At 56.7% G+C, this 26163-nt stretch overlaps 2 protein-coding genes across 7 annotated transcripts; one reads left to right on the top strand and one right to left on the bottom strand.

Moving 5' to 3' along the window:
- Positions 1-406: 406 nt before the first annotated feature.
- On the top strand, positions 407-8409 carry DDX39A (DExD-box helicase 39A). Of its 4 annotated transcripts, none has more exons than XM_079918484.1 (11): positions 407-574; positions 4196-4407; positions 4541-4668; positions 5514-5606; positions 5962-6145; positions 6849-6967; positions 7301-7432; positions 7521-7630; positions 7734-7878; positions 8016-8163; positions 8259-8409. In XM_079918484.1, exons 2-11 carry the CDS (start codon positions 4200-4202, stop codon positions 8273-8275), a joined length of 1284 nt encoding a protein of 427 aa, XP_079774610.1. In that variant the 5' UTR covers positions 407-574; positions 4196-4199; the 3' UTR covers positions 8276-8409. The 4 variants fall into 4 exon arrangements, with proteins under 4 accessions (XP_079774610.1, XP_079774611.1, XP_079774612.1 ...); XM_079918485.1 differs by having other exon boundaries at positions 488-627; XM_079918486.1 differs by lacking the exons at positions 407-574; positions 4196-4407; positions 4541-4668; positions 5514-5606 and adding an exon at positions 6570-6630 and having other exon boundaries at positions 6069-6145.
- An 87-nt stretch (positions 8410-8496) lies between these two features.
- On the bottom strand, positions 8497-24619 carry ADGRE5 (adhesion G protein-coupled receptor E5). 3 transcript variants are annotated; one of them, XM_079918480.1, is made up of 21 exons: positions 24541-24619; positions 24229-24423; positions 20769-20819; positions 20431-20550; positions 19722-19877; positions 16265-16396; positions 15559-15705; positions 14943-15089; positions 14808-14854; positions 14602-14679; positions 12963-13140; positions 12772-12879; positions 12328-12551; positions 11558-11737; positions 10543-10734; positions 10070-10296; positions 9871-9937; positions 9645-9736; positions 9391-9559; positions 9200-9304; positions 8497-9115 (listed from the first exon to the last, which is right to left on the bottom strand). In XM_079918480.1, exons 2-21 carry the CDS (start codon positions 24266-24268, stop codon positions 9086-9088), a joined length of 2490 nt encoding a protein of 829 aa, XP_079774606.1. In that variant the 5' UTR covers positions 24269-24423; positions 24541-24619; the 3' UTR covers positions 8497-9085. The 3 variants fall into 3 exon arrangements, with proteins under 3 accessions (XP_079774606.1, XP_079774607.1, XP_079774608.1); XM_079918481.1 differs by lacking the exon at positions 15559-15705 and having other exon boundaries at positions 8498-9115; XM_079918482.1 differs by lacking the exons at positions 15559-15705; positions 16265-16396 and having other exon boundaries at positions 8500-9115.
- Positions 24620-26163: the final 1544 nt, after the last annotated feature.

Genomic DNA, 26163 nt, shown 5'->3' with positions numbered 1-26163 from the left:
CCTGAGGGGCCCCTTTCCCACTGCTGGTGCTAAATGTCCTCTCCACGCTGGAGTCATTCCAAGCTCCCAAGCTTTCTCAGAACCCTTTCAGAGCCTCCACTCTGCGGGACCAGGAGTTCGCGGATGGACATCCACTTCGAACACCAAGTTCTGAGCAAAGCGTAGAAACCATATTTCATAAGGGCGAGACGCTCACCCCGGGCCCACATCCAGGCTTCAGTTGCCCGTACAAAATATGGCGGCACCTACCGAGGTCACAACCTCGATTACAAGACAGCGCGCTGGCAGACGCCCGCCTCAATCAGCCCACTCGGGCGCCAACTTTCAGGTTGACCAATGAATCCGAGGCATGAGGCACGCCCTCTTTCCACTCTCCACCAATAGCTTCCAGACGTCTCCCGCAGGATCCAATCATCGCTTCCGTCCCTTTTGAATGAAAAGCGAGCGGTCCAGTGAGCCGAGCCGCAGTCGGACCCACGAGACAGGAAACGCAATAGCTTGTGTCAAGGCGCGCGACCGGTAACAGGAGTCGGGTGGCGGTCCTCGCAGCACGCGGTGGTGAACGAGGAATCAGGTGAGCGGCGGGCCCAGGTGCGGGCCCGCGGTGTGGAGACGTCGGACCTGCGGGTGAGCGGGCGATGGGAGACGCCAGGGGTTGAGGGAAGGACGAAGACTGGGCGCGAGACGAGGGGAGGCGGGGCGGCTTTGGTGTCCGGCGCGCGCGTTGGCGGCCGTTGGGTGCTGGGACGCACGCGCAAGGGGCGGGCCGGCCTTTGGCGCGCTGGGTGTGGAGACCGCTTCTGGCAGAGGCTGTCATGGCGGCCCGCGGGCTGAGCCCGATTCTGGGGGAGGTCTGCCTGTTCGAGGAGCCCCGATGCGATTCGGGGAGGGCGTCAGGGGCGACGCCGGGGTGTGGGGCCGCGGTGGGAGAAGCCGGAGCTTGTAGATCTGACGGTCTTCTCCGAGTTCGAGAGACTCTCCCCTCCCCCACTCTCGTGTTTAGGGGGTGGATTCGTGGTTCCAGAGATTTCGGGCAAAAAAGATGTTCAGTAAGGAACAAACTCTTAGGTAGAAATTCTCGCTGGGAGCACTTCAGGGTGAAAGGGTACGCGTGCGAGTCAGAGTTGTTAATTATTCTGGTGTCAGCATTCAAGTTCATCAACTCTTGGGGCCTCAGCTGTCTCGGCCACCCTCTCTGGGTGGAACAAACACCGCCAGATCCTTTCCTGATCTAATTTGTTTTGAGCTTTAGATCCTGTCTAGTCACTTAGTCTAGAAAATTTTGTATATCAAACTTAGTCTGTCCGCAAATTTGTCTCCCCATCAAAACAAAAAGACTTTGTTTGAATTCCTAATTTTTTTTTTTTTTTAATACACCACCTACTCCCAGATTTGAAGCCCAGAGTAGATGACTCTGGCTCTTTTCTGTCTGAGCTTCTCCCAGGGGGTGGTCCCACCCTGTAGGGTGTTCCACCATCTTTTCCCCTACTTAACAATGCCACCACTGTAGTTAATTGGGTGTCTGGTTTTCCTTGCTGCTGGTCTCTTACCCGACTCCATCTTCTCTGGAGTCACTTGTTCTTGAGCAAATCCTGATTGAGTCACAACTCAAAAGCTTAGTCAGCGATTCTTTATTGTTTAGCAAATTAAGTATGAATGCCCTGGGCTTAACCAGCTCTTCCAGCTCTGTCTTCTGCCTCTACTTCAAGCAGCCAGTGCTTTCCATTCCCTGAAAGGGTCTGGTGGTTTCTGGACTGGCCTTTGCTGGCTCCTGTTCTTCTCTCTGATGCCTGGGGACTGACTCCTTCCTGTCTTTGCCAGTGTTGGTATCAGATTGCTTCTTTCAAGAATCAGATAAGGATACATGCTTAACTTTAGCCCCTAAACTCTGCTTTGAGGCCCTGATTCTAAATCCATTCATTCAGCCATTGCTGTTGAGTGCTTACACAATGTATGTCAGGCCCTGTACTAGGTGCTGGACTGACATGACTGGAGGGGGTTCTTTTTTAGTCGGGCCAACGGGCCTTTTTGGAGCAACAGAGGTCTGAAAGAAGTGGGAACAGCAAGTGCAAAGGCGCTGAGGCATGTTTGAGGCGCAGCAGCAAGGCCAGTGAGTGAGGGTGATGGGGGAGATAAGGTCTGAGTGTAAAGGGAGTCAGGTTGTGTGGGGCTTGGTAGGCTGTGGTGAGGACTGTTTTATTCTGAACGCAGCGTGAACCTGTAGAGGGTTTTGAGCAGAGGAGTGACGTTTTCTGACTTAGCTTTTATAAGCTCCCTCCAGCTGCTGAGGGGCATGGAAGGGGGAGTCGGGGATGGAAAGCAGGGAGACCGACCAACAAGGAGGCTATTGGCATAATCCAGGCAAGAGATGATGGTGCCCAAATGTCCATCAGCTGACAATGGATAAAATAACTGGTATCGCAGTACAAAGGAATATTATCCAACCATGAAAAGGAATTATGTACTGATACACGGCTACAATGTAGACGAATCTTGAAAACATGTGAGTGAAAGAAGGCAAACCATCACGTGTTGTATAATTCCATTACATGAAGTGTCCAAAATAGGCAAATTCGTAAGAAGAAAACAGATTAGTGGTTGCCAAAGGGAGTTGGTGGCATAGGATGGTAGCTAAAGGATGTCGTCTTTTTGAGGAAATGTGTGCTAAAGCTGATAGTGGCAGGGATTGCGCATCTGTATGACTGTACAAGAAACCATTGAATTGTACCTTTTAATTGGTGCCTTGTATGGCATGTGAATATCTCCATAAAGCTATTCTAATCTAAAAAGAAAGATGGCAGCCTGAGACTGGCAAGGTAGCAGGGGTGAGAAGTGGTCTGATTGACCTGGCGGGATTTGTTGGCTGATAGAACAGGGAGAGAGAGAGAAAAGACAACAGTTTAGAGAATGGAATTGCCTTTTTTGAGATGGGGGAAGCAGGCCTCAATTTCCAGGGGGAGAGGTGAAAGAGGCAGCTAGGTAACTGAGTATGGAGTCTGTGTCTCCATAGAGACACAGCTTGGGAGGCTGCACAGAGGTGGTTAAAGCGCCGGGGCTGATGGTCACAGAGAATGAGTGGCAGAAGGGCCAGAAATTGGGCCCGGGACGCTCAGCATCCAGCTCAGGAAGAAGAGGGACTGCTTTAGTACTTCCAGCCCCTAGTCTGGAGGCTGGGTTGCAGCAGGGAGGAGTAAGGCAGTATTTTCATGTTTGGGTCCCTTGCAGCCTGCACCCAGTAGGCGCTCTGTATGTATTGGATTAAACGAAGCCAGGCGGTGAGCGTGCTTTGTATTAATTCCATTTACCATCTCAGCTGTATTCTTATTGGCTCTGGGCCCAACGGGAGGTCTTTCCATGAGAGCACTTAATTGTTCCCCTGTGCAGACCACAAATAGCAGGAGTAGCTGGGCCTGGGCAGACACTGCTTCCTCATAAGCTCCTGTCTCTCCAGCATCCTGGCAGCCACATATCCAGGTCGGGAGTGGGAAAGCGGGGTGGGGGTGGGGTCCTTGGGGAGTGAAGGGGAGGGGACTCCTTGAAGCTAGCTGGTCTGAGGCCTTGACCTTGATGCTGAGAAGGAGGCATTTGTGCAGAGACCTGGAAGCAGTGCAGCAGTGCGTTCCCAGGGGTGGGGGTGGGCGGCCTGAGCTGGAGTAGGGGCTCGATGAGTATCAGCAGCCCGATAAAGCTGGGGGTGGTTTGAAAGGGGTGGCGTGGAGTGAGGTGGGCAGGGGCCAGTGGGGAGGGTTGCGGGCGGAGAGGAACTGGGGGTTCGCTTAGAGCAGTGGGAAGCCCTTGGAGGCGGAGGGTGTGGGTGCACGTGTGGGCGTCGCTGGCAGGGCGCAGGGAGAGGTGAGGTGGCTTGGCGGGGCATGGTGGAGATGTGGCCACAACAGGCAGAAGCTGGGAGGTGCTGCACACATGGAGTGGTGGGACCTGCTGTTGTTGTCAGTGTCGGGCGTGAGCTAAAGAGGGATCGGAGAACGATGTCCGGTCTTGACTTCAGTGGCTGGGTGGCTTTCTGTGCCAGCTCACAAGAGCTGACGCCAGCACCTCGCCCCTCTCGGACCTGTGTCAACAGCCCGCAGCTTCTGTGCAGCCATCTCCCTCTTCTCCCACGCTGGGTGGGTTTACCTGCATGCATCAGTCACCTTAGTTGCTTCCCTCAGCCCTTCCCTCCCTCCTCTGTTCTCAGCACCATGGCGGAACAGGATGTGGAAAACGAGCTTCTGGATTATGAGGAAGATGAAGAGCCCCAGGCTCCTCCAGAGAGCACTCCAACTGCTCCCAAGAAAGATGTCAAGGGTTCTTACGTTTCCATCCACAGCTCTGGCTTCCGGGACTTTCTGCTGAAGCCTGAGCTCCTGAGGGCCATAGTGGACTGTGGCTTCGAGCATCCATCCGAGGGTATGCCTCCCTGGTCCTTCCCGCCGAGGCCTGCCTCTGACCGCCTCAGTGTGGTCCCCTCAGCCACCCGGTGAGGGGCCTGCACAGAGGGAACATCTGGTTTCTGATAGCTCATATGCTCTCTCCCCCTCAGTCCAGCACGAGTGTATTCCACAAGCCATCCTGGGCATGGACATCCTGTGCCAGGCCAAGTCAGGGATGGGCAAGACAGCGGTTTTTGTGTTGGCCACCCTGCAGCAGATTGAGCCCGTCAACGGACAGGTGGGTGGGAACCCTCCTTCCTAGGCCCAAGCTACCTGAGGCAGCAGGAGTCATGGCTTCTCTTTTTAAAAATCCCTGTTCCTGCATCCTCTTTCTGGACTTTTAAAATTAAACACAGTACTCAGTTGTAACAAAATCGCCCCAAAGACGACAAGCCAAGAGAAAAAACTAAAAAGTGCCCACAATTTGGCCATCCAGCAAGACGGCTGCTCGTTCCATATGTGCTCTTCTAGATCGTACACGCTTACGAAGGTGGGCTTACACTGAATACGGTTTTGTTCCTGTTGTTATTGCTGACAGGCCATAGCTGTACTTCTCATGTCGTGAACATTGTAGTCCCCTGTTTTGGGGGATAATTGAGGTGCATGCTGGTGTTCATTCTTGACATGCTGGGGCACACATCCTTGGGCTGCGTATAGGTGCATGAGCCCTTGTTACCCACCTTAGGCTGGATGGTCAAGGAGAGGAGGATTTTGTTCAAGGCCATGGTGTGGTCTCAGTGCTTGGTGTTGTGGGCCAAGAGGCAGGGGCAGCCTTCCCCTTGGTGGTCACAGGCCAGCCCGAGGGCAGGCTCAGGAAGCTGTTAGCATGGGGCGTGTCACCAGCTAGGCTGGATCTAACTCTTACTGAGGCCTCAGTGCAGGACCTGGCGTAGGGAGTCACAGCTGCGTAGCTGTGAGAAGACACAGAGAATGAGCGGGCTGTGAGAAGATGGAGGCATCTGGACTGCGCCTTCCAATGGCCCAAGGGCTGGGGGCCGCCAAGGGATGAGCACCGGCGTGGGCTCTGGCCGGGGGAGGACTTAGGGGACTGTCTTGAGTGTCTCTCCCTGACCGGCCCCACAGGTGACGGTCCTGGTTATGTGCCACACTCGAGAGCTGGCCTTCCAGATCAGCAAGGAGTATGAGCGCTTCTCCAAATACATGCCCAGCGTCAAGGTGAGCCCCTCAGGCCAGGTTGGGTGCCATGTGGTCCTCTGCAGCCTTGCTGGCCTCGGCTCTAGCCCAGCCAGCATTAACCAGGCTTGGCTGCAGCGGCTGCCTTTGAGGTTTGTGGTGGTTTCTGCTCCTTAAAAGCTTGATGAATTATGCATGGCCCCCAGAGGCCTGTGCCGGTCCCAGCCCTGGGGCTGCTTTTCGGTGAAGCTGGGGCCAGACTCAGGCCTCCACTGTCTCCAGGCACCAGGCCTGCTGGGGGGCTGCTGGCGGGCTGTTAGCTGAGTGGCCGTAGGCACGGAGTGGGGGGGTGAGCTTTCGGCCGCCAGATGGTGAAAGGAGCTTTCCGCCTGCATAGGTGTCTGTGTTCTTCGGGGGCCTGTCCATCAAGAAGGACGAGGAGGTGTTGAAGAAGAACTGTCCCCATGTCGTGGTGGGGACGCCGGGCCGGATCCTGGCGCTTGTGCGGAACAGGAGCCTCAACCTGAAGAATGTGAAGCACTTCGTGTTGGACGAGTGCGACAAGATGCTGGAGCAGTTGGGTGAGTGTCCTCGCTGGGTCTGGGGGCTGTGGAGGCCCACGCAGCCGCACCCTCCTCGCCCTCGCAGCCCCCCAGATGTCAGAGCTAGGCGGGTCCTGACAGGGCAGGCCGGAGGTTTCCCTGAAGTGGGATCCCGTGGGTGGCCAGCACTCAGGTCTCCTGTAAGCGATTTTAGGGCGAGTTCTGGTGTCGGCAGAGTGACCTGCTTCTGAGCTGAAGCTTGAGTGGGACCATGGCACCCCACATGAGCCGTGTCCAGGCATATGTCCACGTTAGCCCTCAGAGTACCGTGGCCTCGCTGCCTGTTGGGTTAGTTCTAGGCCCCTGCCTGCCCTCAGTGAGCCCTGACAGGGCCGGTGGGAGATGGGGCTTGTGTCCTGGGAGGCGGCTGCAGCTCTCACCCCAGCGGCTGTCTCTGCCTCAGGCTCCCCTCCCTGAAGCGTGGCTCGAGGCGCGCTGGCACGGCTGCTCCGCTCTGGCAGCGTGTAAGTGGATTGCCGCTCCTCCCGCGCCTGTGCTCACCCCGAGTCCGGGCCTTCAGGCACCTGGGACTCTCCCCTCCAGCCAGTCCTCGCTCACACCGCCCTCGTCATGGTGCCAACGGCTCCCTGGCACAGGTTGGGAGGGGCTGGATCTGGTCTCGGGTGGGGGTCGTGGTCTGGCAGGCGCTCACGCCCACCTGTTTCTTGCCCTCCCCACCCAGACATGCGGCGGGACGTGCAGGAGATCTTCCGCCTGACACCCCACGAGAAGCAGTGCATGATGTTCAGCGCCACCCTGAGCAAGGAGATCCGGCCCGTCTGCAGGAAGTTCATGCAAGACGTGAGTAGAGGCCGAGACCTCGGTGCAGTAGCTTTGGCCTCCTAGAGTCCAGGCCCTTGCTGCTCCCCCACTCCCACACTGCCCTCACGGCACACGAATGCTGGGAGGCAGCGGAGTTCTCTTCCTTGCTTGTCACGCTGGGAGCTGAGAGCTTGGTTTACACTAGAGCCAGACCAGACCTTAGATGCAGCTGCTGAGAGAGGAGTATTTACTGGGGTACAGCAGGCTCTCTGGAAGCATTGCAGCAAAGGAGTCGCTCCTGGAAAGTTCTCGGCAGGCAGGATGCCCAGAAGTAAGCCCTGCCTGCCCCTTCCTCCTCTCCTTCCGGCACAGCCCATGGAGGTGTTTGTGGACGACGAAACCAAGCTCACGCTGCATGGGCTGCAGCAGTACTACGTCAAACTTAAGGACAGTGAGAAGAACCGCAAGCTCTTTGACCTCCTGGATGTGTTGGAGTTTAACCAGGTGATGCTTACGCACTCCTGGGGCCTGTCCTGGGGCTCTAAGCCTTTGGGAGGGATTCTGGCCCTGACTGCCGCCCCCTCCCTCACAGGTGGTGATATTTGTGAAGTCGGTGCAGCGCTGCATGGCCTTGGCCCAGCTCCTCGTGGAGCAGAACTTCCCAGCCATTGCCATCCACAGGGGCATGGCCCAGGAGGAGCGGTGAGTGCATGCCGCCCTCAGAGCCCCAGGCAGGCCCCTTGGAGGGGAACGCCGCCCAGGATCCCTGTATCTGATGGCCGCCCCTTGTTCCTCCTGCGCCCAGCCTGTCACGTTATCAGCAGTTTAAGGACTTCCAGCGGCGGATCCTGGTGGCCACCAATCTGTTTGGCCGAGGAATGGACATTGAGCGTGTCAACATTGTCTTCAATTATGACATGCCCGAGGACTCAGACACCTACCTCCACCGCGTGAGTGGCCCCCCAGAGGTGTCCCCTCCCTGGTGCCCCCTTCCCAGGATTGGTGTTGGATGAGGACCTCTCCCTGCTTGTTCTCAGATCCCCAGCTTGTGTCTTGTGGCCTGACCCCTGCTCCTGTCTCCCTGCAGGTGGCCCGTGCGGGTCGCTTTGGTACCAAAGGCCTGGCCATTACTTTCGTGTCTGATGAGAATGATGCCAAAATCCTCAATGATGTCCAGGACCGGTTTGAAGTGAATGTGGCAGAGCTTCCAGAAGAAATAGACATCTCCACATACAGTAAGTGGCTCAGACGGGGCTGGGGGGCCACGGCGGTGGGGCCCTTTCTTCCCCCCGCCCCCTCCTCACTGACCTTCCCTGTGTGTGTCCTACAGTTGAGCAGAGCCGGTAACCATGTGCCCGGATGTCCTGGAGCCTCCCTGCTTCCCACATGTTGCTTCAAGTCCTCTTCCTAGGTGACAGTGGGCCTTTCTTTTTACTGTTTAAAAGCTGTAGATTTGTGTAAGAATAAATTTTTATTATGGAAGCCTGGCTCCCACCCTGTCTGTTTCTGTCAGCTCTCGGCACTTGGTGGAAAACCATGGGCCTGGTCTCCGAGCCCTTAGCCAGGAAGAAATGCCACTTTCTATGTCAACGTGATATTTAATTTTAAGTGTCAACACTGAAAGCTTTATACAGATAAAAAACATTACACAGTATCCACAGCCTTCACATCAGTGAGAACCCTCTGCCCTGGGGGCAGATGGGCCTCTGTACCATGAGCCTTCGGCCCTGCCCTTCTCCCACCCCTGACCTCAGTCTTAGCATAACCGGTGCTGAGCCCCAGCACCCTGGCCTCTTGTTCTGTAGCAAAGACAGATGAGCGGGGAGGGCCAGGCTGGGCACAGGAGCCCTCAGTCTGTCTGGGCCTTGTGTACCAGGGCAAGGGGCTGCAGTCCTGGGCCAGCTTCTGCCCCTGCCCTGGGTCCTGGCTAGGGTGGAGCTGAGAGGCAGCCAGAAGCAGGCCCAGTAGGTCCGGCTCTCCACCCTGGCTGGGTATTCTGGAGTACGGTGCCAGGTGGCAGTTGTCACCCTCCTCTCCATGGTGCGTATGGGGACCAGGGCAGGAGGGAGCAGAGCAGTGGGAGAGGAGAGGCGGTCTTCAGCATGTGCAGGAGCTGCGGAGGCCACGGGAGCCGCTGGCCCGGCCAGGACGGCGCCTTCACATGCCAGACTCTGAGGGCCTGAGGGCCTGGAGAGAAAGGAGCCCCGTGAGAACTGACCCCAGGCCCAGGTGCCTTATGGCCTGCACCCCCGCTCCAGGCTCAGCCCTTACCTGAGTCTGACTCTGGCTGGAGCCAGACCCAGAGGTGGATGTGGCGAACTCGGAGTACTTGTTCCTGGTGACCATGCAGGCCCACCTCCGGTACTCCTCCCTCACCTGTGGGGCACAGGGTGCCAGGTCAGGGGAGGAGGGGCCCCGGGACGAGGGTCCCAGCCCCGCCCGCAGCCCGGCCTGCAGCCCGCCTTCTTGTTGAGGAGGCAGTGCAGCACAAGGAGGAAGAGGCCCTGCAGGCTGTTGAGGACGCTGAAGACGTAGCACAGCACCCAGCTGCGCTGGTCGAAGAGGAACAGGCCGAAGACCCAGGTGCAGCCCAACACAAAGAGCTGGGCGATGGCGGTGATGGTCAGCACCCTGTGGGGAGGCGGGCAGTTGCCGCGTAAGGCCCTCGCCTCACACACCCACTCCTGCCAGGCCCCCTCCCTGCCCCTGCTCTCACCTGGCCTTCTTTAGTTTCTTTATGTCTGGGTTGATTTCAGAAAACTTCTGAGTGAGCTTCCAGACAGTAATCACGAAGATGACAGCATTGCACTGGGTGGGGAGCACAGAATTCGGATTAGGGGGTGTCCTTGGAGCTCACAGGGAGAAAGCCGGTGGAGCCGGCTCAGTGTGGAGCCAAGCACCTCAGGTTTCCACAGGTGTGGGGTGGGGAGTGAGGCAGTTACCAAAACGATGAAGGTCACAGGTCCCAGGAAGCTCCAGAGGAAGCCGTTGGCGTGGTCCAACCAGCAGCTGGGCGAGAAGGGAGGGGAGGGGTCTGGTCAGCACCCAGTAAGCCCAGAGGGCGGGGTCACAGGCGAGCAGGGGCACTGTGTTTGGGTGCAGCCTCCACGCCCTGGCCCTCTCCCACCACCTCGCACTCACTACTGGGGGCGGCCGTAGCCCTGGCTCTTGATGGCTGCGGAGACGGCCACGATGAACAGCGGCACGCCGTAGCCGATCAGGCACAGCCAGCGCTTTCTCAGGCCTTGGCCTTGGAACACGCGCACCACGAGGAAGTAGAGCTCCACGCCCTCGAGGCTCATCCAGCAGAAGGCGGCCAGGAAGCAGTAGTGCAGCATCGCGGCCACCAGGCGGCAGCGCAGCCCAACCTGCGGGGCGGGGGCGGGGCGGAGGGACAGGTGACGTCAGCGATGGGCGGGCCCGACGCCGGATGGCAGGCGGAGTCAGGGCGTGGCCGTGCGGGGTTTAAAGCGGGCGAATGGGCGGGGCCCTGGGCTTCCCGGGCCCGACCACCGGACCCAGCTGGGAGTGGGCGGGGCTATTCCACTCAGGGCCCTCGCAGGTAGGTCTAGCGCTCAGGCGAGAGTGGGGCCTTCCACGGGGCGGGGCCTCACCTGGCCGCCTTCGTTCTCGATGCCCGCCAGGAAGATGGTAGAGCCCACGAAGAGGCAGATGCAGAGGTGCAGGTGCACCGTGGTGCGCGAGCCCTGGATGGGCCGCACCAGCAGGAAGGTGAGAATGCACAGCAGCAGGCAGACCAGCGACAAAGCCAGTCCCACCTTGGTGATCAGGGCCAGCTTCCAGTCCTGGATGCAGGACGGGGTGGGCGGGACTCGATTAGTGCTCTGAGGCCTTCCTGCCCTCCTTGTGGACCCCACCACCAGCAGGCACCTGGGACCTGGCCTGTAGGACTCTGATCAGTGGCTCATCTCCCCCCCCACCTCTTCTGCCATCAACATCTGAGTAAACCTGCTGTGTCTCATCCTAAATACCGCCCCCCCCACCCCCATGGGTGCAGCAGGGATCCCTAGTTCTTCCGGATGGGCTTCTCCACTACACACCCAGACAGCTCTCCTGAGAACGTCCCCAGTGAGGCCTCAATGGCTGCAACCTTCTTTCCCAACACTGATGAGCCCATCTCTCTGACCCTCATCTCTATCTCATCTCTTGCCCCTCCTACACCTGGCCACACCTATGAGCTCCTCAAAACCCACATTTTTGTCCTTCCTGGGCCTTGGGCCTGGACCACCAGCCTCCCCTCCTCTGCCTGGCCCATTCCAGGTACTCACATGGCCCAGCGTATCTATGGGTCCCTCTGAGGCCACATACAGAAAGCTGTGCTCCCTCAGGAGCTTTTAGGGATATTTAACAACTTGTTAGGGGGTGAGCGGTCAGAGGGGCACCGGCTGGAGCAGGGCCTGCAGTGCCAGGCCACTCTGTTTAGTTGCTGGGTCATGTGGAGGTCTGGGGGGGTCCCAGGGAAGGCGCTGGGAGGTGTGGTGTAGGGCCGCCTGGGCTGTGCAGCCATACAGAATCAGGTGGACCGTACCCCCAAGAACCAGCTGCCTGTCTCACCGAAGCCAACCGTGCCCCCTGTGGGCTTTTGCGGATGGCCCCTGGTCTGCTCACCTCCACATCGTAGTGGGCCATGAGGATGGCAAAGCTGCTCAGGTGATTGCATTGGCAGGTGGTGCTGCCATTCCCGCTGCCCAGCGTCTGGCAGCCCGAGGTGGACCAGTACCCTCTCCTGTTGCTGTCACTCCTCCAGAAGGCGCAGATCAGCTCCTGCCTTGTCCCGGGCATCTCCCACTGTGAGCAGGTAGGGGCGGTGGTAGAGGTTAGCCTGGATCCCACTCTTGGGTACTGGGCTTGGGTTGAACCCAAAGAGGGCTGTTTTTCATTTGGCCTTTATCTACTGAGCACCTACTGTGTGCGTCAGGCCAGGGGACACGGGAGTAAACAGGGCAGACACAAGTCCCTGTCCTTCTGGGGCTGACATACTAGTGGGGGAGACAGACAGAAAATAATAAACCTAATAAATTTTCAATAAGTAAACTAGATAGTGTGTTAGAAGGTGCTGAGTTCAAAAGAAAGAAAGAAAAGAGCAAAGGGAAAAGGTGAGGCGTGATTACAGATTGTAATTTAAAATAAGCAGGTCAGGGAAGGCCTAGAAAAGGAGGTGACATTTGAACAAAGACTGGAGACAGGTAAAGGACTGAGTCATGTGGAGGAAAGGTGTCCCAGGCAGAGGGCACAGCAAGTGCAAAGGCCCTGAGATACCTGTAAGGAAGGAGCAGAGTGGGTGGAAGTGGGGAAACAAAGGCTGCAGAGGGACCACGGTGACCTTGGCCATGGGGTGAGCAGTAGGGCTGAACCCCCCTCCCCACCCAAGGACTCACAGGGTGGGAGAAGGCGAAGGTGACCTTGGAGTTGAGTTTATCTGTGTTCGTGTTGCTCAGAAAGACCAAGTTGACGGCTGAAAGAAGCCTGAGCTGGGCACCGCGGACAGGACTTTCGTAGATCTCTTTCAGCTCGGTTTGCTTCTCCGAGTCCAGGTCCAAAGAGGCATTGGCCAGCAATTTCTGCATGTTCGGGCTGGAGAGGATTCCTACCACGGTGGGACCTGGGGGACAGACACGCTGGCTACCTTCTGCTCTGCTTCCTTCTGTGCCCCATCCTCCCTCCTAAGATGTCTAATTCAGGCTCACCAGTCCACTGTGATGCCTGGAGTCCCTCCCCATGGGTCAGTTTTCAGTTGCTGCATATTCGGAATCTCACCCCTAGCCATATCCCAGCTTCTCCATCCCTCTCCCTCAGGTGCCCACTCCGGATCCTGCCATTACCGGACTTCTCGGCTCCAGCTGCCACGGCCCAGTCCAGCAGCATCCGTGCCTGGCTCTGGCCCACGGTGATGTTTCCATTCCCCTGCTCCTGGACCATCAGGGACAGCTCTGAGGGGACAGGGGGCAGTGATCAGGGGCTCTGGGTGTATGAGGGGGGCCTGGGGCTGGGGCAGAGCAGGACGGGGTCTCACCTGTGTCCCCAGGAGAATGGTAGATGAAGGCGCCATTAGACATGGCTTTGGCCAGGGTCCTCAGGATTTGTTCGAGGCCTGAGAACAGGTAGGTGGCTGTGTGGTGCCTGGAAGACAGGTCCAAGGCCTCCAGGTCCCCTGGGGTTTTCAACAGGTCATCCAGTGACATGATGAGGTACTGTGGGTGTTGGGTGACAGCTGCTGGGTCATTGCACCACAGGGGCTGCCTGAAGGACCCTGATCTCACCTCCCCTCACCCCGCCCCCACAACTGGGGTACACACTGGAGAACCACCTGGGTTGCCTGGGGGACAGACACAGGGGAATCTTCAAGACACTGCAGTAGCCAGAAGACAAGTAAGGGGACTGAGTATATGCCTGCGTGCACGTATTATAACAACGACAGCGCTTAACATTTATCAGGCACAGGCCCTTTCCTGCCCCAGAACGGTTGCCCCGAGCCACAGGTGTCGCTTGAAATATGGCTCCACGTTGAAATGGTAATAGTTTGAATCTATTGGGTTATATGCAATTTTCACATTAATTTCACTTGTTTACTTTTACTCTTAAATTTATTCTTTACTTTTATATCTTATTATTTTTTATTTTTATTTTGCGGTACGTGGGCCTCTCCCTGTTGTGGCCTCTCCCGTTGCGGAGCACAGGCTCCGGACGCGCAGGCTCAGCGGCCATGGCTCACGGGCGCAGCCGCTCCGCGGCATGTGGGATCTTCCCGGACCGGGGCGCGAACCCGCGTCCCCTGCATCGGCAGGTGGACTCAAACACTGTGCCACCAGGGAAGCCCTACTTTTATATTTTAAAAATGTAGCTACAGGAAAATTTTAAATGACACAAGGGGCTCACATGTTTCTCTCTCTCTCTCTCTCTCTTTTTTAATACTTATTTATTTTGGCTGCGCCGGGTCTTGGGTGCAGCACATGGGATCTTTGTACGGCATGCGGCATCTTTAGTTGGGGCATGAGGACTCTTACTAGTTGCGGCATGCATGCGGGATCTCGTTCCCCAACCAGGGAACCCAGGCCCCCTGCATTGGGAGTGTGGAGTGTTACCCACTGGGCCACCAGGGAAGTTCCTCATATATTTCTCTTTTTAAAAGTTATTATTATTATTTTTTAGGGGCTCAATATTTCTACCAGGCTAAGGACATATGCCAAAGCTTACGTATACTGCTTATACTGTGTGCCAGACACTATTCTTTGAGCCTTACTTCTATTAGTTCATTTAAACCTTTTCACCACCTGTATGAAGCAGGCACCATTTATGAAGTGAGGAGACAGGCCCAGAGAGGGGGAGTCACTTGCCTGAGGTCACACAGCAGGAAGTGGCAGCGGGTAGGATGGGGTGTATTTGAACCTTGAGGCCTGGCTCCAGAGGTGAAATTCTCAACTGCTTCATTCTATTGCCATTATATCCCTCTCAAATGTGTGTGTGTGTGTGTGTGTGTGTGTACATTTTGGGGTGTGTATGTATGTCTGTGTTTGTACAATGTATATATATGGTGTGTGTGTATATTGTGCATACAGACACAGAGGCCCCTGCTTGGGCATCTCCACTCACACTGAAGCATCTTCCAGCCACCCCATACTGTCCTGGGGTTCCCCCCCAGGGCCTGCCCTTACCTGGATGGTTTTCTGAGGCAAGGCTGAGTTGAAGTCTATGCTCATTTTCTGGACTCTTTCAAAGAAGTCAGAGAGACTCTGGAGAGAGGGGAGAGAAGGGGGGTCAGAGAACCTCATCCTGGATGGGGGAGCTTGGGGAAAATGGGTGGACAGGGTGAGCTGGGTGGAAGATTTCCTGTCTCCTGTTCCCTGCTGGGGCCACTCACCTGGCTCTTGATTTCAGGGGGTGCGGTCCAGGTGGGGAAGGAGATCTCTGCAGGGGACAGGACAGCAGTTCATTAGGTGTGAGAGTGTCTGTGCTTGTTGTAGGAGGGGGTCTGGGGTCAGGTCAGGACAGGTACCTTCGCAGATGGTGCCCATTTGCTTATCCTGGAATCCGGGTTTGGGCACCCAGCCTTGGCGGCACCGACACGTGTATGAACCCACGTTGTTGACGCAGATGGTGGAGTTGTGACACTGATGCTTCCCGGAGCTGCACTCATCCATATCTGGGGACACGAAGAAGGGGGTCTGGCTCTGTCCCAGCCCTGATGAGGCCCCTCTCCTCTCTGTGCCCCTCTTTTTCCCATATCAGTGCCCCCTCCCACGCCCGGAGGTGATGCCACCTGCTGACTGCACATCATCGAACGGTGCACGCTGAGGTTATTTACGGGAAGTGTGCAGAGTTCTGACACGTAGCAGGTGGGCCCCATACAGATAGGCAGGTTGTGAAAATACTGAAGTATCTTCGTCTCAGTAATTAGCTGCTGCCTGGAGTCCCTGGGAGCTTATCTCTTGGCACCCCAGCTCCTTCTCCAGGACCCCCAGATGTTTTGACATTTAGCCCCAAAAAATTAATGCCTGGCACAGCAGGGCTCCCCCAGCATTCTTTCTGTTTGGTTTGGGTGGGTGCCACTGAATATGTGATCAGATGTTTTAAGTGTGGGTCTCCAAGAACATAGCATCTGAGCTCTGAACCTTCGCAGACAGTGTTGTTTGGGCTGCTGGGGGCCCCAGGAACTGGCTTCCAGCCTGGACGGCAGTGGCACTTATAGGTGCCCACGAGGTTGAAGCAGTGGCTGGAGTTGTGGCATGGGTTTCTCCCCGAGGTACATTCATTCACATCTGAGGACAAAGCCAGAGGGTCAGGCGCCCCCACTTCCACTTCTCACTGTACCCACTTATCACTGCCCAGCACCAAGGACGCCACTGTGATTGCACGTGCCATCACCTGGTGACCTTCAACTTCACCCTCAAAGCACCTTAAGGTAGCCTCCCTGCAAGATGGGCGTGGCAGGGGCCATGGTCCCCACTTTATAGTAAAACCAGGAGGGAGACTGAGTCGTGGGGTCCGGAAGTCCAGCCCTGGACTGAGGTTCCCCTTCTGGGAACAGGAAGTGACAGCTTCCTCTGCTCGAATGTGACAGATGAGGAAGGGGCGAGGTCTGGGGATGTTCACAGGGGCAGGGAACTCCACAAGGGAACCCCAGGCCCAGAAGGCTCTGCCGCCTCCCTGGCCTGTGGTGGGACCTTTCGGGGAGGCGAATCCTTGGGCAGGGCCCGGGCAGGCCCTTGGCATTGCAGGAACCTGAGGCTCTTCTCCCTCCTCCTCAGGCTCCAGGGACCACCTCGACTCCTTCTTCAGCTCCAGGCCAGCCTCACACTGTCTTCCCAGGGCCTCTACCTGTGCAATGTCTTGGGTCCTCCAGGTTGAGCTTCAAGCCAGGTGGGCACCGGCAGATGTAGCTGCCCGGCGTGTTGATGCAGACACTGCGGCCTTTACAGACTTTGGGTTTCTGCTGACATTCATCCACATCTGCAAGGGAAAGGAGACGACGATGGATGCCTGCAGCTGTGGACAGCCTTCCGGGCCCGCTCTCTCTCCGTCGGTGAGTGGGTCTTTTCTAATTCACATGGAGGCATCCTGTGGGTGAGCATGGTGGCCCAGATGTTCTGTTGTCCAGACGTGGCCAGGAGTGACCCAAGTCCTCCCCCGTCTGCCGGCTCTGGCTCTCTCAGCCTCCCTGGGAAGCTCCCAGCTGTGGTGGGGACATCACAGCTGCTTGTGTCCCAGCCTAAGGATTTGGACACAGGCCTGGGTGTGCCTTCCTGGGAACCGAGTGCAGGAGAAATGCTGTGTTCCCTGAGCAGGGAGGCCTCATCTTGGCTCCCGGTGATGGGCTTTGTCCTGACTCCCCCAGAGGGAGTGCTGTCAGCTGAGTTCTCCTTGGATCCTGGTGACCCTGGCGGGACAGCACTCTCCTGTCCACGCTAACTCTGAGACTCCAGCTCCATGGAGATGCCCCAAGACCCACCCCTGAGCCACGCCCCTCAAGGACGAGGCTTTTGGGCAGTGGCACAGAAAATGAGGGTGATGCCGGAAAGGCCAGGGCCACCTGGACAGTGGGCACCAGGCTGTGCTGGACAGTGGGGCTGACGTCTGGCCAGGCAGCCTTGGGCCTCTGAAGGTGCCTTTTTCTGATTCCCACGAAGGCATCGCCTAGATTGGCAGGAAGTGGTGAGAATCCACGTCTGAGCAAGGCCTGCAGTGGGCAATGGCTGGGTGGCTGGAGCAGGGAGCAGGTGTCATGCATGAAGGGTGGCAGGTGTTTCTGTCATCTTGGCGCTTGGCCTCTCACCTGGGACGTAGACCCGTGGACCCTGCTGAGTGGGGCTCAGCCTCCGTCTTCTGTCCCCAAGTGGTCTGGGTCATCGTGGGGCCTGGGTTGATCTCTTCGGTAGAGGGTCAGGCCAGGGGCAATGATCCCTGATGACAACCTCTCCTGTCATCTGGTCCAGATGGGAGCCTCTTTGTTCATCTGATTCTTCCAGTGTGTTGGGGGCTCGATGTCACCCTGCCCACCCCTGACACAACGTTCTCCCAGGCCCCAGTCATCAGAGCTGCCTCGGGTCCGTGAACTGGAATTACTGGGGAGGGTCAGGGTGGAGCCTTGTGTGGGGAAATAGATGGAAGCTGAGTGGCTGAGAATTGGGGTCAGGGTGCCAGGAGGCATCTTTTGAAGGCAGGTTGCTGAGCCAGGGCAGGGCTGGCCAGGGACGGTGGACCTGTCCTTGAATCTCCCTCCTCCCGCATTTCTGGACAGGGTCCCAGGGTCCACCATGGCCCAGGGGGTCTGAGAGGGCCCCAGAGGGGCAGGTCTCCTCCCAGCAGTCACTAAGAGCGGCGAAGAGGGCAGACAGTGTGCTGGAACACACGGTGCTGTGACCTCATTGAGTATCTTGAATGCCAGCCACTCTTTTGTTTCACGCACATAAGATGCCAGGTGGCCGGGGGGATGTTCCAAACATCTGGAAGTGACCCTCTGCAAAGGGTTCTGAGCCTTGGGGTTCAGAGAGGGTTGGGAGATGAGGTACGTGCACAAGACGGCCCTCTGATGCCTGGAGAAAGTGGGATGAGGAACCCAGGGAGCAGCCCGTGTCTCCTGCCCGTAGCGGACCCCACGGCCAGGACACGGGCGGACACATCCTCAGGTGTGGCAAAGGTTGGAATGCTGAGGAAGGGGTGCACAGACAGTCCAGCTGAGCCAGTCACAGAGCTAGGTCTTCAGGCAGCAAACTCTGGTCCAAACCAGCAGGCTACTCTCTCGCAGTCACCCTCCTTGAGGTCCGTAGAGCTCCCTCTCACACCTCACTCTTGTTCATCTGTGTCTCTGCAGGGGCTCACAACAGTGGGTGGGTGGCACCCCCAGCCAAGGCACACTGAGTGGGCTCCATGACCACCATGTACAGTTGTGCAGGTTCCTGACTGCACAAGGGTGTCCAGCCAAGGAGGCAAGTGGGAGAGGAAAACCAGCTCACTCTCCATTCCCTAAACACACAGTATTCACCTTGGAGATGAGAGACATTTTTCCAGTTCACGTGAAGGTTCTGGCCAGGCCACAGGTTTCAAGCACAGCATACCCCCACAGAGGCCCCTGTGGACCAGCAGCACCTCCACATAGATGCAGGTCCTCTCTTCCCTCCCACCAGGGAGGCTCTGCCGCCCTCCCTCTGCAGGGCAGGAGGGAAGGCGCTGGGACCAAGGTAGCCGCAGGGTGGGCCTGTGGACCCTACTCAGGGTCCTCTGGACCCTGGGTTCAGCCTCTTCCTCACCTCCCACCTTCCCCTCCCCGTCCTCAGTATTCGCGTCTAATCCCCTCTCTGGACCCCTCTCTGGAGTCGTGGCTCCTGTCTGTCCACTGCTGGCCCCATCTGCCCCTTTCCCTGCCTGCCTGCCCCCTCTGGAAAGGGGGCAAAACCTGGTGATGTGTGGAGACCAGGCTCCTCCGGGGTCCCTGGTAAGGGGATGGACTGGGACAGCTACTCGCGAGCACCCACCGTGGGGCACAAACCACAGGGATGCCCGTCCTGGAAAGGGTACATTAACTCATAATCATTATAATTTAAAAACCCAACAGCCATCACTGTTTTGTGTTTTGTGATCTCCTATGCCTTCCTGGCAATTCTATGAGGTAATAAGCGCCATTGGTCACCCCCTTTTTACAGATGGGTAAACCGAGGCACAGAGAGGTGAAGTAACTTGTCCAAAATCACACAGTTAATAAAAGGCAAAGCTCCTTTTGTTTTTATCTGTAAAAGATAGAGACTCTAAAAAAACAAAACAGGGCCTCCCTGGCGGCGCAGTGGTTGAGAGTCCGCCTGCCGATGCAGGGGACACGGGTTCGTGCCCCGGTCCGGGAAGATCCCACATGCCGCAGAGCGGCTGGGCCCGTGAGCCATGGCCGCTGAGCCTGCGCGTCCGGAGCCTGTGCTCCGCAACGGGAGAGGCCACGGCAGTGAGAGGCCCGCGTACCGCAAAACAAAAACAAAAACAAAAAAAGCCATACTCTCGCAATAGTATTATCACATCCCACATGTTAACGGTGATTTCTGAATAAGTATCCTGGCCAGTGTCACACACACAGCTATCAGGTGGCAAAGCCAGGATTTGGGTCCCTGGCTCATGCCGCCCTGCCTCTCTGTGCAGGTGGGAAAGGCACAGGTACATCTGTCCCAACTCAGACCTGGATGCTACACCTGTAGCCAAAGCCCTGACCCCTGGATGCTACAGGAATGCCTCAGTATTTGGGTGACCCCAAACCTCATGGATGGAGAAGTGGAAGATGCAGGGTCATTCTTACCTCGACACGTGTTCTCACTCTCATTCTTGAACACTGTTGCCCCAGAAGTAAGCTCATATCCTGGGATGCACATGCAGTCATAGCCCCCTTCCGTGTTCTGGCAGTCTGCTGATTTTCCACAGGACACTGTCAAGGGTGGTCCGCACTCGTTGATGTCTGGAACACAGCAGGGCAAAGGGTCACCTCCCAAAGGCGTGAGTTTGGTCAGGGCAGAGATCCCCATCCCCTACCTGGCTCCCCAGCACTGGTCCTGATGCCTAATCAGTGTCTTTTTAGAAAGAATTAGACTCTCAGGCAATACTGCTGAGGCTGGGCTGCGGCTGGAGCAAGCCATTCCTGAAGCTTGTGCAATCAGCTCTGCTCTTCTTGGCCCTCTGGCTGGCACCCCAGATTGGGACACCGTGGGAAGTGCTGAAGTCGGGGGTGGGTGGAAGCTCTGCATCCCCCTCCTCAGTCCTGAAAGGGCAAACTGAGGCACAGACTCCAGACTCCTGGAGACCCAGCTCCTCTCTCTCTCCAGGAGGCCATGTTTATTCATGTCTCATCTCTCCACCTCTCTCATAGCTTTTCCTTTCTCTTTTTTCTGTCCTTGATGACGGTCCTGAGGAGAAAGGCTGAAGCCCCCAACCAACACCCATGTCCCCCCACGGGCATTGGACTGCACCCCACAATCTCTGCATGTCCCTCCATCACCCCCAAGCCTCTGTACCGTCACAGCTGCCGAGCCTGTCGGTGAAGTCCTTCCCAGATAAAGAACTGAATCCCGGAGCGCAGCGGCAGACGTCGCCACCGACACATGAGGAGTTTGCAGGGCACCGCCTAGTACAGGCTGTGGGGATGGAGACCTTGGTCAGAACGTGAGGGCTGAGTCAGGGACTGGGGAGGGGGGCAGGATCATTTCCATAAGAAGGGGTGTTGGGGAGGCTTGACCCTGGCCTTCCCCCTGCAACAGGCCTCTCTCCTGTTTGGGCTGAGGGGGGTGGGTGAGGGTCTAGGGCCCCTTCCCCAGGCTCCGGCTGTGGACTGAGTTGCTCCCAGCAGACTCACCCGTGGTGTTCCGGGACCCAGCTTCCGACAGAGTCAGCAAGACACACAGCACTGGAACAGAGAAGGGGAGGGTCAAGGGGGTCACCAGAGCAGGGAAGGGCAGATGCAATGCTAAGAGAGAAGCAACTGTGGAAAGGGGGCTGTTGGCCCCTCCCAGGCTTGGGCTCTGTCCGTTGCTCAAGGAGAGAGTGAGTACGTGGCACCTCCCAGAGATTGGACACCCATGGCCAGAGGCTCTGCCACCTGTCACCTGGAGGTGGATTTCAGAAACTGAGGGATGGAGAAGGGGCCCAAGCACCGAGGGGGTCCTGGCTCCCACGGACCTGTGGGCTCTGTCGGCAACAGTTCAGCAAACACTCTGGAGCCTGGCAGCCACAGTTCAAATTCTGGACTGTGGTCAGGTTACCTCATCTCTCAGAGCCTCAGCTTCCCCTTCTGTAGAATGGGGATGGTGACGGGACCCATTTCCTAGAGTAGTGTGAGAAGTAAGCCTCCGAATATCACCTGGTGTGTCAAAGTGTTTACTGTCATCAACGTTTCTTTTCTTTTTGAAAAAAAATTATATGGGATTATAGTTGATTTACAATGTTGTGTTAATTTCAGGCGTACAGCAAAGTGATTCAGTTACACATATGCATATATTCATTCTTTTTTTTTTTTTTTTTTTTTTTGGCCGCACCGAGAAGAATGTGGAATCTGAGTTCCCCGACCAGGGATCCAACCCTGAAGTGGAAGCTCAGAATCTTAACCACTGGACCGCCCGGGAAGTCCCACATGTATTCATTCTTTTTCAGATTCTTTTCTCATAGAGGTTATCGCAGAATATTGAGTAGAGTTCCCCGTGCAACGTTTCTCTGTGTAAGAATGAGGGGGTTGGAGGAAAAGGACTGGGTGTTTTCTCAGATCCTCCCCACCCCCGAATCTAAGATCCTCCAGCCCACACAGCCGTCCTTGGGGACACAGGTGCAGGCACACCACGCCCACAATATCTGTCAGCCCTGATGGCTGTCTTGAGACCCAGTGGTGACATTTCACCCTAGCCGCCCCTGCGCACAGGAAGATGCTGTGGGCTCACGTTGGGGGTGGTGCTGGACGAGCACCTCCTCCCCAGCTGTACCTGCTGCTCAGGGGCACCCCACTCTCGGGGCCTCCTCAAGTCATCAGGGGCTTTAGAGATGGGGATCTCCTCACGGTTCACCAGAGACAGACAAGAAGACAGAGATGGAGAGAAAACAGAGATGAGAGAGAGGGAGAAAGAAACAGAGACAGAGAGATGAGGAGAGACAGATGGAGAGAAACAGAAGTTAAGACAGTGATAGAGAGGGACAGAGAAACAGGACACTCAGAGAGAGACAGAAATGGCAGAGATCGGACAGAGAGACACAGACATGGAGATTGAGAGCAAGATAGAGAAAAACAATTAGAAAGGGGGTGGGATGGAAACAGAGGGAAAGGGAGGGAGGGGGTGAGGGCAGCTCAGCGACAGGTGGAGGCATGGGGAGGGCTTGGGGGAGGCGGCCAGTCCCTGCCCACGTGGGAATGCCAGGGAGGCAGTGCAGACCCCAACGATCCAGGGAGACCCAAAAGGGGCGGTGGGCGGAGGGATGGGGGCCGGGAGGAAGGGCAGGCATGAGTCACTTCCTGGGCCAAGGGAACGGATGACTCATAGCCCATTGCCTTTGGAGGGAGGTCCCAGGGGAATTCTGGGGTCCAGCATCGTGCGCAAAGCTTGTGGGGCTGTCAAGGGTGCAGGCTGGGGGGTCCCGTGACCACTCAGCCCCTAGGTCCAAACTTGATACCCCTCGGGCTGGCGGTGGGCAAGAGTCCCTCCCAGAAGCACTCCCAGCCAGGGTAAACTGAGGCTGGAATGTCCTTCCCCTCCCTCGTGTGAGGATTTCTCTCGTCCTCCTCTCTGGTCACCGGACTTGGCTAGTTTCCCCCTTGGCTGGGGCTCAGTGCCTCTTCGCATGACACACCACAAAATGGCCTTCCCTGGTAGGATGGGACCTGGGCTGATTTGTCCCCAGCTCCCAAAGTCCCCGGTAGCAACTTTCACGTTCACAACTGCCCTGTTTGTGTCCATTCTGCAGATGGACAGACTGAGGCTTGGAGCCCAGAAAAAGATTCAGGAAGAATCTGGTGAACAGAGGAGCTTGGAAAAGGTGGAATTGATGGGGGTCAAGGTTCCCAGTTGCTGCAGGGGGATGGGACGGTTGTTTTGTGCCCTGTGACCTCTGCCTAGGCTGGGCACTGCTTCCCCACCACAGAGGCTCTTGGGCCAGGACTTCTCCATCTGGGTCCTTGGAAGTCGCCCAAACAGGAGCTGGGAGTGGAGCCGCTGGTCATCTGCTCCCAATCCCATCTGGTTTGCATTCCCCCCGCCGAGCCCTGAGGCGTAAGATTCCTGGGGTGGGGATGGGGCAGTCGTCCTCTCCTTGATCCTCCTGCTAAGGACCCCCCAGTCTACCCCCCAGACCAGCCAGTGAAATAATAATAATAATAAATACCGTTTACTTAATTCTGTGAACCAGGAATAGTTTGCATACGAACTCAGTTCACCTTTAACACAGTCCTATAAAGTGAAGACCAGTCTTGCCACATTTTACAGATGTGGAAAGTGAGATTCAGGGGCTGCGAGATCTGGCTCCGGTGACACACCGCCCCCCATCAGGTGTGCCCCACACAGATTCCAGTTTCTTGCTTCCCAGTCTGGGAGCCACTGGGCTCACGCCCGCCATCCCGGGCCAGCACAGGGAAGCCCGTCCCTGTGCCCTGGGGAAGCTCTGGTTGGTACCCCAAATGCCATTTCTTCATTCTCTTTGTTGCTTGGTTGCCCTGGCAACCAGCTGCCCACGATAACCGGTAGAGCCACCCTGGGTGGGGCGGGAAGGGAGGCCCTGGGGAAGTCGCAGCAAAAGTCAAGTTCAAACCGTCCACTGGCAAAGTCCTTTCCACCCACGGCTGAGTCCAAGCTGGGCCCAGGGGAGCCAGAATGAGGGTCTCTGGGGCTGCCCCATGCCACTGAGACAGTGGGGGACAGGTTGGGGGTACCCCCTCAATGGGGAGGTCCCACCCCAACCCCCCAGCCCTCCAGCGCCGCAGCGCTTCCCTATGCCCGGCTGTCTTCAGGAGTCCCAGCACTCACTTTTTTCCCCTCTCCTTCCCCAAACCTGTTTCCCCGCTTTGGGAGCGCTCAGAGATTTCTCTGGGAGAGGGGGCAGGCTCTTAGAGCACCCTGAGGGATCCTGCCACGGCTTGGGGGTGCTGGGCACTACCAGCCCCTCTCCCCATGTGCCCTCAGCCCCTGCCTGACCATGTGGCTTCCTCCAGGCCTGGCCCCAGAGCTGCCAGCCGCACTTTGCGTTTCTCCCCGGGGAAGAGGGGGCCGGAGAACCCCATAGTGCTGTCAGGAGCTCCCTTGCTGCCTGCCCCCCACCCCACGGGGCTGCAAAATTCTCACCGTGAAAGACGAACAATGCAACGCTGTGAGGGCCTCCCATGGTCTAAGCTGCCCGCAGGGGAAGCAGAAGATAGGGCAGGGCTTCTCTGTGTCTCCAGGCTGGGCAGCTGTGCACGCTTCCCCAAGGCCCACCAGCCCTTTATAAAGGCGGGGACAGCCACTGGCCCAGTGCCCTCCCTGGAGCTGGCGGGGCAGCTGAAAACCAACAGGAAAGTGCAGTGAAAACACAGACCCAGGGGCGCTGTGTGTTGCGCGCGGGAACGCGCGCGCGCGCGCGCGCGCACACACACACACACACACACACACACTCACACACACTCAAACGTGGCACAGAGGCACAACCTGCCCGTTGAGTGTCTGAACTCTCTGGCCCCTGTGTACTCGGGTTGGCTGATCCCAGGGGCAAGGAGGAAGTCTTCCTTGTCTGGCATTGAGGTTGGGGAGGAGCCACGTCAGAAATAATAGCTCAGGGCACCCACGTTGGGGGACCACCCTGTGCTCGCTGCTTCGTCGTGCTGAGTCCCCAGGGCCAGCCTCTGAGCTAACAGGACCTTCCTCCTCTGTTTTCCAGATGAAGAAACTGAGGCACAGAGAGGCCAGAGTCCAAAGAAGAGCTGGGGGAGGGGCACAAAGGGGTCCTCATGGATGCCAGGCTGATGCCAAGAAGAGAAACTGCGGAATCTCGGGGCCACCGTGCTCCTGGAGCTGGCCTTTCTGGGTCAGCGTTTCACCTGGTAGGAAACTTATATTTGGGGCATTCCTGGGTACTGCACTAATCAACAGAGAATCACATGATAGGAGAGTTGTTTCCTTTTCAAATAAGTCATATGACTGGTTTATCTCAAGCCTTCTGATCATTTGTTTTTAAAAAACACTATTATTTAGAAAGCACTTAATGTGAGCCAGGCCTGATTTGCCTAGCGTTATCTCTTTATCTATTTTAACTCATTTACTCCTCGAAATACCTTCGAGGCAGGTGTTGCTATGATTCCCATTTTGCAGAAGGGGGAAACTGAGGTGCAGGTAACAAGTGGCTAAGCAGAGATCCACAGGTAGGCAGTTCAGTCCCCAGGTCCCTGCAATGAGCCCAAGGTCCAGGAGAAAGTCTCTACTGGGTGCTAACACCTTGGTGGCCCTGAGGTTTTTCCAGCTAGAATCCATGGTTTATGTTCCTTGTGTTCTTATTTATTTGTAAATTTACAGACTATTTGAGGCAGTGAGAAGGGTTTCCCAATCAGGACCTCAATATAAAGATTCTTTTTTAAATGAATGGATTCAACGATGCAAAAGCTTAGAAAATTAAATAAAATATTAAGTACATAATAGTTTAAAAGGTTAGGATTGCAGTCATGGAAAAAAAAGGTCACTCATGGCCAGAGGCAGAGAAGCATTATCCCAGGGATGGTGGAGCACCCCCAGTCCTAAAATTAACCCCTTCCTGCTCTTCCTGTCCCTTTGACCTGGACAGGGCATGGAAAGGGGTCCCATCAGGGTAACTGAGGTCTCTCTGTGCCTCAGTTTCCTCAGGGGGAGGGGTGTGGACATGGGAGGAGACTGGGAGGGGAGGGGGACAGACAAGGCCCAAGGTGGATTTTTGGCTTTTTTCCCTTAGAGCTGGAAATTCCAGGGCTGGACATGCCCCCACCTCCCCCCACCACAGGCCCACAGGTCTGACAGCTGGTGCTTGAAGAAGCTGGGGGGTGGGGGTTCCAGCCTGGGGGAGCCACTGCCCAAGGGTTGCAATCATGCCTTCTCCTCCCCCAGAGATGTGTCTTGGGCCCTTGGAGCAGGTCTAACCATCCTGGGACTCAGTTTTCCTTTCTGGTGAATGGGATTTTAATTCCTGCCTACTGGCCTCACAGAGCAGGGTAAGGAAGGAATGAGTGATATAGGAGAGAAGGATTGGGGAAGGCACGAAGAGGGACATCCCCCCCC

Source organism: Stenella coeruleoalba (assembly GCF_951394435.1).
Source record: "Stenella coeruleoalba genome assembly, chromosome: 3".
NCBI lineage: Eukaryota > Metazoa > Chordata > Mammalia > Artiodactyla > Delphinidae > Stenella > Stenella coeruleoalba.
This window is presented reverse-complemented; position numbering and strand designations above follow the sequence as displayed.